The sequence below is a fragment of the Nerophis lumbriciformis genome, linkage group LG13 (genome assembly GCF_033978685.3).
Source record: "Nerophis lumbriciformis linkage group LG13, RoL_Nlum_v2.1, whole genome shotgun sequence".
NCBI classification, from domain to species: Eukaryota; Metazoa; Chordata; class Actinopteri; order Syngnathiformes; family Syngnathidae; genus Nerophis; species Nerophis lumbriciformis.
In genome coordinates, this window is record NC_084560.2 from 37,781,851 (window position 1) to 37,796,647 (window position 14,797).

Below are 14,797 nucleotides of genomic sequence, written 5' to 3' on the forward strand. Positions count from 1 at the left end.
TGTGAAAATTCGACCCCTGCCTTTTTTACTTCCGTGACGACCTCCTTAAAGTTTAATCAGAACTATCAAGCAGCTAAAATGCGCCAAACATGGATACATGTGGAAAAGAGTGTTTTGCATGTTCCCATCATCTCTTGTAATGAATATAAATTGATGTAGTTTTAATTTTTATATGCGGAATGTATATTTTTTTATAATATCCACAAAGTTCAATGAGCAGGATGTGTTGTGTGATCTTGTTTGTTGAATGTTTGTGCTGGTTGAAATTGTTTTCTGCACCTTGACTAGGGAAGGTTGTTTGGTTTGGGTCATAGAAGTAAATGCTGTTCACATATCCACATTGAAGTACAATAATGTGATACTTTTGTTGGCCACCAGATGACGACAAAATGGCAGCTATTGGATTGCTTATTATTTGTATATTATATGTAAACACTGCGCCCGGCCAAATTGCTTATTGGATTTGTGCCGTCTCGCGGGCCAAATTTAAGACGCCCGCAGGCCTTAGTTTGGACACACCTGCACTAGATTTTTGCTAACATAACTGGACTATCAGCTGGACTGTTGGAACAGCAACAGGTTAAATATACCAATCTGAGTTGTTTTAAAGCGAACAGAGGGAATTAGTCGCAGACTATTTTGACGGTTGAAACGGACAACATTTGAATACACCCTAAAAGCGCTGGTGAGCGAATCTGTCATTACCTAGGTAACTGTCGTCATACTGGGCGCTGGCCGACTTGGTTGCCAGGGTGTTTCCATACGGGGTGATGTAGTTGTTGTCGAGTCTGGTAAAGATTTCCGATACATCATCGGATATCAGTTGACCTGCAAAGATGGAGTCAAGTCAATCCACAAAAGCAAAAAAAATAAACTAACCAAAAGGAAGGCTTATCATTGGAAATTAATACTTTAAAAAGACTGCCTTCTGCGAGAGGAGCCTCAATTGTGTTTACGAGATAAGAATGTTATATTAAAGAGTCTGGTGGCTTGTGTGCGCTCCAAAAAAGCAGGGAATACTAAGTCTGTCCAACCATGACTCAGCGTTTAGGCTCTGCCACATCCTCTTTGTCAGACAAGCACACAGACACGCCTGGACCTGACTCAAGCACACCCTGTTCACGTTTGAAAACAAAAAACCCTCACTTTTACTCTGGAAACAGCTGGCAAACTTTGACAGCCGAAACAGTTAACCAGACCACGGAGAGCCTTGTTAAGAGGTTCTAACAGCTATCTAATCACACAATGACATAGTTCAACTTGTTAACTAAATAACTCGCTTTTGAAACATGAAAAGTCTAATTACATGAATGTAAAAGTAGCACACACATACACAACACAATGTCAGCCAGTCTGAGGCGCATTAATATAAACAGGTTTTACTGTATTGTGAAATCTTTTAAAACACGTAAACCCCTTTTTTCAGACTGCCAATTCCAAATCAAGGTTATATCCAATGATTGAAAACCTGATTGGGACACCTGGTGTATTCCTGCATCAATCTCAATATCAGGTCATATGAACACCTAGGGCTGGACGGACAATTATGACAAAAATAATAATCACCATTATTTTTGATTGACATTAATAACACAATAAATCATTGATTTGAAACGTTTAATTAAATTTGATAAAAGAACAACGGATATAAATTAGTAACAAATAAACAATAAGTAACATAGTAATACGAGTAACAGCAAAACTTTTAAAAAAAACAATTGCAATATAAAAAAACAATACAATTAAGTGTTTTTTTTTTGTTTTGTTTACAATTTTTTTTGTTTTGTTTATAATTCCTTTTTTTTTTTTTACCTTTTACACTTATTTTACCACTATAGTATGCGCTTTCAGAGTCATAAATACAATGTAATAAGATTTTTGTTAATTTATTGCAAAAAATCCTCAGATTTGTTGGTGCGAAAACATTTTTGAAATTTTTTTTACCAGTATTTTAAGCCAAAGCATAATAGTTTTGTAAACGTATCAATAATTGTTTAAGTAAATTATTCTGGTATAAGGTACTTTTTTGAAACTTTTGTCAGCGCACTCAGACCGGATGTTGCACACAGCGCTAATATTGTGAAGGGGGGTGGGTAGCCTGACGAGTTTGGAGACGACTTGAGGCCGTTTAAAAAAATAAAAAAATAGCCAGCCTCAAGTTGCGACTGCTGTTTGTACTTTGATCTTACATCCATGATGTCGTTCACAACAACACCAGCAGTTTGTATTGTTCTTGCTAGCTTTAGCTTTAGTTTAGTCGCTGTTTCAAGTGGCCGGCTCCACATCATTTACTTCAGCACGCAGCGGTTGAGTATTTCAGGGGTGAATGAGCGTTATCGGATTATTTTCCCAAACAAATGATTCTTCTCCTCACAAGACAGCCTTCACTCACATTTATGTCAATGTGATGATATTTAGCGTTTAACAGCTGATTCTGTTTTATTGGCCAATTGTGACTCCGTTCGGGTTACGTAAATGCCAAAATCATATGGCCTTACTTTTTTTTTTTAGTTTAGTGATCATTCATTAAGCATACTAGCGCTATGTCAAATAAAAAGTAGCAACCCTGCAAACATTCCAAACTTGTAGCAGAAGTGTTTTTTAATTCACTCATCCCTTTCATCTTTGCCAGTTCTGGAATTTGCAAGCACTTTGTGCGGCCCATTATTAGATTTTTCAAATTATAATATTTTATGATTGTGAAAAAACAAAATCAGAATTTCAAAATTGGATTAATTGTCCAGCTCTATGAACACATTGATGGGAAATTGAAGCCAAGTGAAATATTAAGTGGTTGTTCGGCATGCTCACAGCTCAGATGCTAAGAGTGTCCAGCCTGGCATGGAACGGAGGCTGTAAAAGTTTACACTTGGTAAAAACTTCAATATTATGGAGGGCATTGATGGGTGTAAGCAAGCATAAACTCTCTGTGCAGTTGTTTGCGGCCTTAACCACTAGCAGCGACGTTAGGTACCGTCATGGATCCCTGACGCATTCAAATCTGAAAGGACGCAGTAAACTCTCTTTCCATGCGTCCTACAGAGGCACTTCACTTTTCCATGAAAAACAATACATTGTGAACAACTCGTGTTTAGAACAATTTGTTGACGTTGTCAACACAAATTGTTCAAATGAATTTGTCGATAATAGTTTGTGTCGTCATCGCTAGTGCTTTTCCGAAAAGAAACAAACATGCAAACACAATCTTCTTCAGAGTTCTGTCGTTGCGACCTGTCGCCGTCTCACCTTGCCAGTAGAAGCTTCCTGGTCCGCCCACCACCACTCGGTTGTTCTGCTGCAATACAAAAAGAAAGTCGGACAAATTCACTCCGCATGTTCTCCACCTGTCAGTCAGAAGCAATTGGGACGTGATGCCTCGTAATATTGAAGCCACGCCCACACATACATGCTCTTCTACCTTGAGAAAGTCGGCACTGAAGCCTGCCTGGCAGAAGCCTTGCCCCTCGGGTGAGTTGGCTCCTGGGCAGAAACAAAACAGCAGGGGCTTATTGGCTCACTAAACCACTAAAATAGAACGTCAAAAGAAGACAGGAAAATGACAAAAAAATGAGGAAGTTTGGATAGATGTTGGATATAAATGTGATCATGTGATTACAGGTAAAAGCCAGTAAATTAGAATATTTTGAAAAACTTGATTTATTTCAGTAATTGCATTCAAAAGGTGTAACTTGTACATTATATTTATTCATTGCACACAGACTGATGCATTCAAATGTTTATTTCATTTAATTTTGATGATTTGAAGTGGCAACAAATGAAAATCCAAAATTCCGTGTGTCACAAAATTAGAATATTACTTAAAGCTAATACAAAAAAGGGATTTTTAGAAATGTTGGCCAACTGAAAAGTATGAAAATGAAAAATATGAGCATGTACAATACTCAATACTTGGTTGGAGCTCCTTTTGCCTCAATTACTGCGTTAATGCGGCGTGGCATGGAGTCAATGAGTTTCTGGCACTGCTCAGGTGTTATGAGAGCCCAGGTTGCTCTGATAGTGGCCTTCAACTCTTCTGCGTTTTTGGGTCTGGCATTCTGCATCTTCCTTTTCACAATACCCCACAGATTTTCTATGGGGCTAAGGTCAGGGGAGTTGGCGGACCAATTTAGAACAGAAATACCCTGGTCCGTAAACCAGGCACGGGTAGATTTAGCGCTGTGTGCAGGCGCCAAGTCCTGTTGGAACTTGAAATCTCCATCTCCATAGAGCAGGTCAGCAGCAGGAAGCATGAAGTGCTCTAAAACTTGCTGGTAGACGGCTGCGTTGACCCTGGATCTCAGGAAACAGAGTGGACCGACACCAGCAGATGACATGGCACCCCAAACCATCACTGATGGTGGAAACTTTACACTAGACTTCAGGCAACGTAAAGCCTGTGCCTCTCCTGTCTTCCTCCAGACTCTGGGACCTCGATTTCCAAAGGAAATGCAAAATTTGCATGGTTGGGTGATGGTTTGGGGTGCCATGTCATCTGCCGGTGTCGGTCCACTCTGTTTCCTGAGATCCAGGGTCAACGCAGCCGTCTACCAGCAAGTTTTAGAGCACTTCATGCTTCCTGCTGCTGACCTGCTCTATGGAGATGGAGATTTCAAGTTCCAACAGGACTTGGCGCCTGCACACAGCGCAAAATCTACCCGTGCCTGGTTTACGGACCATGGTATTTCTGTTCTAAATTGGCCCGCCAACTCCCCTGACCTTAGCCCCATAGAAAATCTGTGGGATATTGTGAAAAGGAAGATGCAGAATGCCAGACCCAAAAACGCAGAAGAGTTGAAGGCCACTATCAGAGCAACCTGGGCTCTCATAACACCTGAGCAGTGCCAGAAACTCATCGACTCCATGCCACGCCGCATTAACGCAGTAATTGAGGCAAAAGGAGCTCCAACCAAGTATTGAGTATTGTACATGCTCATATTTTTCATTTTCATACTTTTCAGTTGGCCAACATTTCTAAAAATCCCTTTTTTGTATTAGCCTTAAGTAATATTCTAATTTTGTGACACACGGAATTTTGGATTTTCATTTGTTGCCACTTCAAATCATCAAAATTAAATGAAATAAACATTTGAATGCATCAGTCTGTGTGCAATGAATAAATATAATGTACAAGTTACACCTTTTGAATGCAATTACTGAAATAAATCAAGTTTTTCAAAATATTCTAATTTACTGGCTTTTACCTGTATGTGTTCAGAGTAGATAAAAATAAGTATGTCAAACTACAACATCGTAACGTGCATTTTATTTTACAGCGAAAGTTTGGAATGTTGGCCTCTGATCCTCGCTCAAATTTGGGCCCACTTCCCCTCCTTCGACACGATTGGATGAGATAGTCTAAGGTCCTGCACCATTCCATGCACACGCGTTATTCAGACATGCAACATAGCCACGTTATAGAACGACTGTAATGCCATTGTTATTTGCAGGTAATTGATGACAACCAACACAATCCACTATTAAAATTAAATACCGACTCAAAATAATCCACGTCAGAGGCTTGCTCATCCTAGACTACACGTGTGCGCAATAAAGACGCTAAAGAAGGACATACTTTTGGATTGCCACAAATAGACACTATGCTACCTGTTCACCCATATTTAAAAAACATTTTTTGGTCTACCTGGAGACATTTACATGAAAGCTCCTCTCAACGGGCAGCATGTGCTGCTGTGGATCACTTCCTCCTCAAAAGCTCTCACAGTCAGTCTTGTTTGTGATAGTGACAAAAAGAATCGACAAAATAAAGTTTGTTTGTATTCATAAACATGTTTCACCAATTCTTTGCCTCCCTCACAACGTTATTCCTCTCTCCTTGAGCGCCCATTACAATTTTTTTTTATTTTTTTTGTCCTGTCCTGCTTCTCAGGCAAATCATATAGTTGATGTAGATGCCCATATCGGCTGTTCAGATTTACTTTACAAAAGTGTAAGATACTTCTCTTGTTGCCTTATTTGTATTTGCCTTTATTAAATGTATTTATATTATCATTTGGTGCAGCCAGGCCGGAGCAAGAGGGGATAGAAAGAGAAAAAAAGGAAGACAGAGGGAGAAATTGTGGGGACAAGAGGGGGATTAGACAGAGCGCCCATTACAATTACCGTACATGTGCATGCGTCATTGCCAATTATGCAAAAAGGGATGATTGCATTATAAAAACCTGAGTATGACAAGTGATATTTAATGTGTTCAAACTAAGAAGACAAGAAAAAAAAAATCTGAAAACTAACTTGATCTACAGGGCGAATATTCCACCACCTGCGTGCCTTTCTTCAGGAAACACGTTCCTACTGGCTCTCGCTCCGAGACCCCAAAGGTGGACCACTGGTACAGAGGAGCGCAGGCCTGGACACATCAACAATTAGGTCATTTTCACAAAGACATTCCTTAACAGTGGCTATGGGACAGACGCACAAGCCACAACATTCAATTGGTTAAATTCTTATTTTTATAGGAATTCAGATGCATATTAATGCATTGATAAACATTTTTTAAAATAGTGTGGCCTAAGTGGAGGTCTGCATGGTTGTAGCTCAACATCCAACGGCTGATAGGATGTTTGTCCCCTTTTTTGGCCAACATACTAATTCACAAGGCATCTACTGGTTGCAACCAAGTATACCACTCCTCAAACTGTTACTCTCTGCGTTGCTGCGCTTTATTAAAAAATAACATTCTTAAGTTGTTTTTTGTGTTAAATGGGGAAAAGTCAGCAAAAAAACTCTGCTTCTACAAGAAAAAGTAAATATGACAAAATACAGCAATTGTGTGAGAAAAGTAATATTAAGAAAAACAAAATTTCACAGAAGTTGTTGCAATCTTACATGACGAAAGCGGCAATGTTAAAAGAAAAAGTCAGAATTTTTGCAAAAAAAAGTATACATTTCTAGTTACCGTATTTTTCGGGCTATAAGTCGCAGTTTTTTTCATAGTTTGGCCGGGGTGCGACTTATACTCAGGAGCGACTTATGTGTGAAATTATTAACACATTAGCGTAAAATATCAAATAATATTATTTATCTCATTCACGTAAGAGACTAGACGTATAAGATTTCATGGGATTTGGTGATTAGGAGTGACAGATTGTTTGGTAAACGTATAGCATGTTCTATATGTTATAGTTATTTGAATGACTCTTACTAATATAATATGTTACGTTAACATACCAGGCACGTTCTCAGTTGGTTATTTATGCCTCATATAACCTACACTTATTCAGCCTTTTGTTCACTATTCTTTATTTATTTTAAATTCCCTTTCAAATGTCTATTCTTGGTGTTGGCTTTTATCAAATACATTTCCCCAAAAAATACGCCTTATACTCCAGTGCGACTTATATATGTTTTTTTCCTTCTTTATTATGCATTTTTGGCCGGTGCGACTTATACTCCGGAGTGACTTATATTCCGAAAAATACGGTAGTTAAGTTTAGGGATGATGTTCGTTAAGAAATTATCGATGTCGATGCCATTATTGAATCCTCTAATCGAACCGATTCCTTATCGAATCTCTTATCGAATCCAGCTAGGTTGTTGTGTGTGCACTGAGTTCCAAAAGCCGTAGATGTTATGTGACGGGGCCGGCACGCTGTTTATATGGAGGAAAGGCGGACGTGACTGAGGACAGCATGTGACGTTAAAGGGTGAATGTTTCAGGTGAGAGAGGACGCTAAAGGCACGACCCCAGTGAGCATATAGTGCTGCTATGTGCGTTGTAAATAAAAAAAAATGCCCACAAACACATCACCAACATGGACGAGGTGCTGCTCACTTTCGACATCCCGGTGAAGCACACTAGAGAAGATGGGGACCAGCACGGTAGCGAATCGATACGCACACAGGGCAAGAGAAGTTGGCTTTTACTGTTGTGCTAGCTTGCTATGCTAATGGACAACGAGATTGACTTAGAAAATGAGGAGAGGGAATCTGGTGTGTTTGATGGAGAACTTGCCCAGCTGTTCATTTCGGACACAGAAGATGAGGACTTGATGGATTAGGATTGATCAAAAAATAATGTGAGTACATTGATAAATACTTCAATAAAGTACAACCCAACTCAGCTTTGCTCCTGTTGCCTTTTTAAACAGCGTCCATGCATGCTAGCATATGTTTTAAGGTAGCGTATGTTTAACCATGCCTGCGTCCAAAAATACGCTGCGCCTTATTTAATAAATAGAAATAGCACCCGTAACTAACACGGCGCATTTTAATACGGTGCGCCCTATGGTCGCGAAAATACGGTATAGTGGCTTCGATAACGGGAACCTGTTCTCAAAAAGGGATTCGAATCCATGGAATCGGTTCTTTTCTTATTGAAGCATCGGGAGAACCGGTTTTCGAACATCATCCCTAGTTAAGTTATAATTTCACAAGATGTTATTTATTGGAGAATAATCTGATTGTATGTTTTGCTTTAATAAACCATTAAAGCCATTAATAAAAACGCTTAACAGCTTTTTGTGTTTTGCATTTTTTACCCTCACTGTGACCAAAATCGAACAAAACGTGATCTTAAAACAAAGGTGCGTTCCGAACTGTAATTATGTGGTACTGGTGCACAACTAAGGAACTTACCAGGATGTGCTCGCCATCGGATCGAACCGAGGCCCCGAACCACTGCTTGGACTTAAACTCCATCTGATCCCCATCTGCATTTTTCCTGTCGCCTGCAAAGATGTTCATATTATTACAAATAAAGATGACCTTAAAGGGGAACTACACTTTTTTGGGGTATTTTGCCTATCATTCATAAACATTATGAAAGACATGACAAATTGATTTATTTTTTTTAATGCATTCTAAATATTAAATAAACAAATAAAAGTCAGCTTACAGCGGAACCAATGGGAGCTCCACTATTCCGCCCATAAAACACAATAAATAACCATTGAAAAAGCGCCAACAATACCCAATTTACATTTCGTGACTTGAATATTAACCAAGTATTAGTGATATTGTTATTTTAAGCGCTAAAGCAGACAAACTCTAGTGGCGATGTAATAATCACTTCAGTGTGTGCCTAAGTTTACATCATCGAGTGGCCTGCTGTTTCCTCGCTTCCTGTGAATTTATTGTAGATCATTATTCATGCATCTCACCTAGAAAGCAGATGGCTGAGAATATAATCCGACAAGTTGGGGCAACACTTAATTGGCCCTAGTGTGTGAATGTGAGTGTGAATGTTGTCTGTCTGTCTGTGTTGGCCCTGCGATGAGGTGGCGACTTGTCCAGGGTGTACCCCGCCTTCCGCCCGATTGTAGCTGAGATAGGTTCCAGCACCCCCCGCGACCCCAAAAGGGATAAGCGGTAGAAAATAGATGGATGGGAAGTTGGGACACTTTGACCGCCATTTAGGACCTGGAACTGGCGAGAACGACACGAAAAACGCTTGTCCACCCGCCGCCCTTCCACCCTGTTTCGCATCCTTATGACAGCAGACCTTGTACGGTAAGTGATATTTTATTATGCTTGTTGGCTGTCATAAAGTCTGTAGTGAGCAGAAATCAGTGATGAAGGGGAAAAAAAAGCAAACTATGTGATGCAATTTTGAAATTAATGTGCTGCGTATGCTTAAAATGATCAAAATACGTAAATATGAAATGTTATTATAAATGTGTCTGTTACTACATTACATATATACTTACATTGTGTATATAAAACCGTAATGGAGGTGTTTGGATGTTTTTTTAAGGGCTCTATAGGCAGAATTGAACGGCTCCCATAGGCTCCATTGCAAGCTGACTTTTTATCGAATTTATTTAATATTTAGAATGCAAAAAAATTATAATCCATCCGTCGTCATCTCTTTCATAATGATTGTGAACGATAGGCCCAATTAAAAAAAAGTGCAGTTCCCCTTTAACCTTGTGCCATCAAACATATGGGAAGTTGTAAGCAAAATTCCCTGATAAGTCGACTCAAACTTGCTTTTTTGTAGGATTTTTTTCCCCAGCCACCGGTTTGAAGGGCCAAAAAATACTGTAGAAGGCATATTAAAATATACTTAACAGTTAATATACAATGTAATGATATGTTAAAAAGTAATATATTTTCATCAATTATATGTATATTTTTTTATCATTAAGTATAATTGTTCTTTTTCCAGTAATTAATGTTTTCAATTATTTTTCATTTTTCAATTTGCTGATTAATTATTGGTCTACAGCAGGGGTCTCAGACACGCGGCCCTCGGGCAAATTGCGGCCCGCGAGACATTATTTTGCGGCCCCCACCTTAATATGAAAGTTTAATGTTAGTGCGGCCCGCAAGTTTTATATGAATGGCGCTATGGGTCGGCATAGCTCGGTTGGTAGAGCGGATGTGCCAGCAACTTGAGGATTGCAGGTTCGATACCCGCTTCCGCCATCCTAGTCACTGTCCTTGGGCAAGACACTTTACCCACCTGCTCCCAGTGCCACACACACTGGTTTAAATGTAACTTAGATATTGGGTTTCACTATGTAAAGCGCTTTAAGTCACTAGAGAAAAGCGCTATATAAATATAATTCACTTCACTTCGCTTGACAGCGTTGTGTGCGGAGCTGAAGGAATCTACTAATCACGGTGTGGTATATGGCTCTCGAGGGCCGAACATTGACGTCACTTGAATCTGACGTTCGGGGCTAATTGTGCTACCGTAACTGTAAACTCCACGGCAAGAGTTTTTAACTTATTAACTGCCTTTTATCCAACAAACTGCTCGTAAGATCATTTTTATCTGCTCTTTTTTATACACACACACATATATTTTATATATATATATATATATATATATATATATATATATATATATATATATATATATATATATATACACACATATATTTTATATATATATATATATATATACACACACACACAGGTAAAAGCCAGTAAATTAGAATATTTTGAAAAACTTGATTTATTTCAGTAATTGCATTCAAAAGGTGTAACTTGTACATTATATTTATTCATTGCACACAGACTGATGCATTCAAATGTTTATTTCATTTAATTTTGATGATTTGAAGTGGCAACAAATGAAAATCCAAAATTCCGTGTGTCACAAAATTAGAATATTACTTAAGGCTAATACAAAAAAGGGATTTTTAGAAATGTTGGCCAACTGAAAAGTATGAAAATGAAAAATATGAGCATGTACAATACTCAATACTTGGTTGGAGCTCCTTTTGCCTCAATTACTGCGTTAATGCGGCGTGGCATGGAGTCGATGAGTTTCTGGCACTGCTCAGGTGTTATGAGATATATATATATATATATATATATATATATATATATATTGTGTGTGCGTCTGTTGTCGTTACAGTAGCAGCGCAGACAAAATGGCAATAAAAAGGTCAAAGGGCATAAGGAAGACAATGAGAGAACGACACTTGTCTTTCCCAAGCAACAAATGTGAAACCATTTGTCACTGGCCCATCATGCACCACGCCAACCCATCTAGGCAACTACTAGTTACAACAAGTCTGCACTAGTGATGTGGCGAGATCTGACACTCTCCTCTGTTTAATGCACACACATCCCAGATAATTCAGTTGTATGTAGAAGCTTTGACTCATGAAGCTACAAAGGCTTTTATTGTGGAAAACACACACGCACACATTTATGGCATTTCAAACAGTGTAACATGTTATCGCCATGTGACCCCTGCAACTACCACGTAATATTACATTGTTTGCCTTTGCCTAGATTTTTGCCAAATTGCTACTTTTAGAACGGTGCTGGTGCTTAAACGCCCGGCAGACAACTGTTCATTCTTTCTGAGTTCCCTAACATTCCAGCATTTGTTCTGACACGAGGAGCTAGCGGCAGGCCCTTTCTGGGCCAGGTAAGCGCCACGCTTTGCTGTTACCATTAGCACGGCAGGCAGACCAGACATCGTCTTCATGACTTGTTTTGACAGTTAGCAACTGTTTGAAACCCACATTACAGAACTACAGGATTTAGAACAACATCCACCTTAATGTTTTGGCTCTAGTTTTAACTGCCACTTTGTATTCCATGCAGTGTTACCTAGCATAACAAAAGACTGAATCAACAGTGCCTCTGCTTGCTGCAGCAAAGTAGTGCACTCCAGACGCCACCAAATGTGTGTCATACTGAATTGAACCAAACTAAAGACTCAAGAGGCATCCAGCTAAATATGTGCCAATCGATAGCCTTCTGATCCGTATCGGACGATTTTCCTGAAAAAGTATGTGATTGCCGATCATATATATCAGTGGTTCTTAACCTTGTTGGAGGTACCGAACCCCACCAGTTTCATATGCGCATTCACCGAACCCTTCTTTAGTGAAAAAAAAAAAAAAACAATTTTTCAAATTCAAGACAAAGTTATATGTTTATATGTTTTTGGTAACACTTTAGTATGGAGAACATATTCTAAGTAATAAAGACTTAATTTAGAGTTATTTGGTTAGGGTTAGGGTCAGGGTTAGAGGGTTAGGGTTATAATAAGGCCATGCCGAATAAGGCATTAATAAGTACTTAATAATGACTAGTTAAGAGCCAATATGTTACTAATTTGCATGTTAATAAGCAACTAATTAATGGTGAATATGTTCCCCATACTAAAGTGTTACCATGTTTTTTTACTGGTGCATAAAATGAACTGTGCATGAACATCACCTTGTTCAAAGAACAAAACCAACACAGTGCATAAACTCACAACAAATTACACACCTGCAATACGGTCAGCTGTTGCCGTATCCGTTATACGCCGATAAGGAGAAGTTTGTATTTACACAATGAGTCGGGTGTGTTTTGACCTCCGCCAAACCCCTGAGGCCGACTCAGTTAAGAACCACTTATATATATATATATATATATATATATATATATATATATATATATATATATATATATATATATATATATATTTTTTTTTTTTTTAAAGCAAAAATATGATTTATTCGATTACCTGATTAATCGATCGAGATATTCGATAGAATACTCGATTACTATAATATTCGATAGCTGCAGCTCTAGTTGAATCGTTAAGTGCCCAAAGATCCGCACCCCTATTATTTGGTATTGGAATTATAATAATGAAACGTTTACAAAACAGGTTGCAGGCTAGGAAAACTCCTTCTGGTTGCATGGAGATGGCCTAAAAACTTATTTTAAAAATGTGATTCTTATAAAAAAAATAAAAATTATAATAATAATTAAAAAACATATATTTTACTTAATTTTTTTCTTAATCGATTTCTGAAAATTGTGAATTGATTTAGAATATGGATTTTTTGGTTCACCTCTGTTAGTTGTGTATTTTTGACTTTCTTTGCTCAAACAGTATGTAATAAAATAAAATAAGGAACTAGTTTAAATATTGTGTTGATATTGTTAAACTGTCAATAGCGCTCACCAAAAGTACAGTGAAAAATGTACGGTTAATACATGTGATCAGTATGACGCATGGATGCTCGGTATTGGAAACGGCAGCAGAGTCAAACAGCAACTCAATCTGTCCGAGCCCGTCTAGAAGAGGTAGTAGAAAACGGCCGGTAAACAGAAAATTGCATTTTTTACCTGACGAGTCGAACTGTAGCTGCTGGCAGGGGGACGAAGTTTTCCACGGGCAGCTGTACACGGCTCCTCTCTCCACGACGTCGTTCAAGGACGACGTGTTGGCCCGGGGCGCTCCAATCAGAACGTCTGACCTGTGCGGGCAAGAGCAGCACTACTAAGTGACAACTCGACTCAATTAGCTTGAGACACTCTCCATAATCTCCAACTTGAAAAGCAGTACAACTATGCTGCCATTTATACATGCCTGAAGGGGAAAAACATGGAATAGTAAAGGGAATTCTTGGTTTACAATGTTTTGTGGTTACATTGTTTGGCGGTTCACTTCATAAATGTGAGGCTCACTTGAGAACTAGTTAGGTGCATGCAGAGCCGGTTTTGTTCTTTTGAGGTAACTTTTAGTTGTTTTTAGAGCTGCCAAGTCAAGGACACACTATTTGTGTTCCTTTATTATTTAGGATAATCAAAAGTTCTTGACCTTTCAATTACGAGGATGTGAGCACACTGAGAAAGAAGAACAAAATTGAGGGGGGGAAAAAAAGGAACATTTCTATCAGCACAAAATGCTGCCACGCAAACAGCGTAAATTTTGGTATCGATCCAATGCCAAGTAGTTACAGGGTCCTAATTACAGTTCTCCTGTGTTCAGAGACATATTTTCTGAGTTTATAAACAATAAAAAATGACAAGATTTTGTGATAATAAAAAATATAAATGTATATGTATCAACTATATACAGCTCTTGTACTTGATACAGTCGATATTTGTATACCCTTTTGTTTACATTTAAGAGTGCTAGCTTGTTGTTAGCGGTTAGTAGGCCTGCGCAATATATCGATTTCATGATAAATTTTAGTTTTTTTTGCAGACAATTTGAAAAATTAAAAAGTCAATGTTTATCTCCTTTTCCTCTGGCATATACGTTTTGCCCCCATGAGCTTTTGTAGACCCTGTCCGCCCCTTTACTTCCTTAGCCGAGATTAGCAAAACATGGCTAACGCTAATGTCCATAAACTGTGCACTTCTAGGGATTACTTTTCCGCAGAACGGACTCTGATATTAACAAAATAAACAATAATGTAATACAAAATTATGCCTGTCTGTAAATAAATAAATTTAATAAAAATAAAATTGTGCTATCGAGAGCGAGACATTTACTCCAAAGAAAAGAAAAGTGTTGCCTGTGCTTTAGAATAGCGGCAACAGGCGTGGAACAAGCGACTGCACGTTGCAGGGTTTATTCAAAAAAGCC

At 38.5% G+C, this 14,797-nt stretch overlaps 1 protein-coding gene across 1 annotated transcript in view; it reads right to left on the reverse strand.

Annotated features, from left to right (window-relative positions):
* Positions 1-14,797, reverse strand: part of itgav (integrin, alpha V) — a 58,117-nt gene that overhangs the window by 34,566 nt on the left and 8,754 nt on the right. The window contains exons 2-7 of the mRNA XM_061970864.2: positions 13,549-13,679; positions 8,593-8,684; positions 6,250-6,364; positions 3,419-3,480; positions 3,247-3,295; positions 706-828 (exon numbers count right to left, since the gene is read on the reverse strand). Coding sequence (XP_061826848.2) covers positions 706-828; positions 3,247-3,295; positions 3,419-3,480; positions 6,250-6,364; positions 8,593-8,684; positions 13,549-13,679 — 572 coding nt within the window. The remainder of the gene's footprint in view (positions 1-705; positions 829-3,246; positions 3,296-3,418; positions 3,481-6,249; positions 6,365-8,592; positions 8,685-13,548; positions 13,680-14,797) is intronic.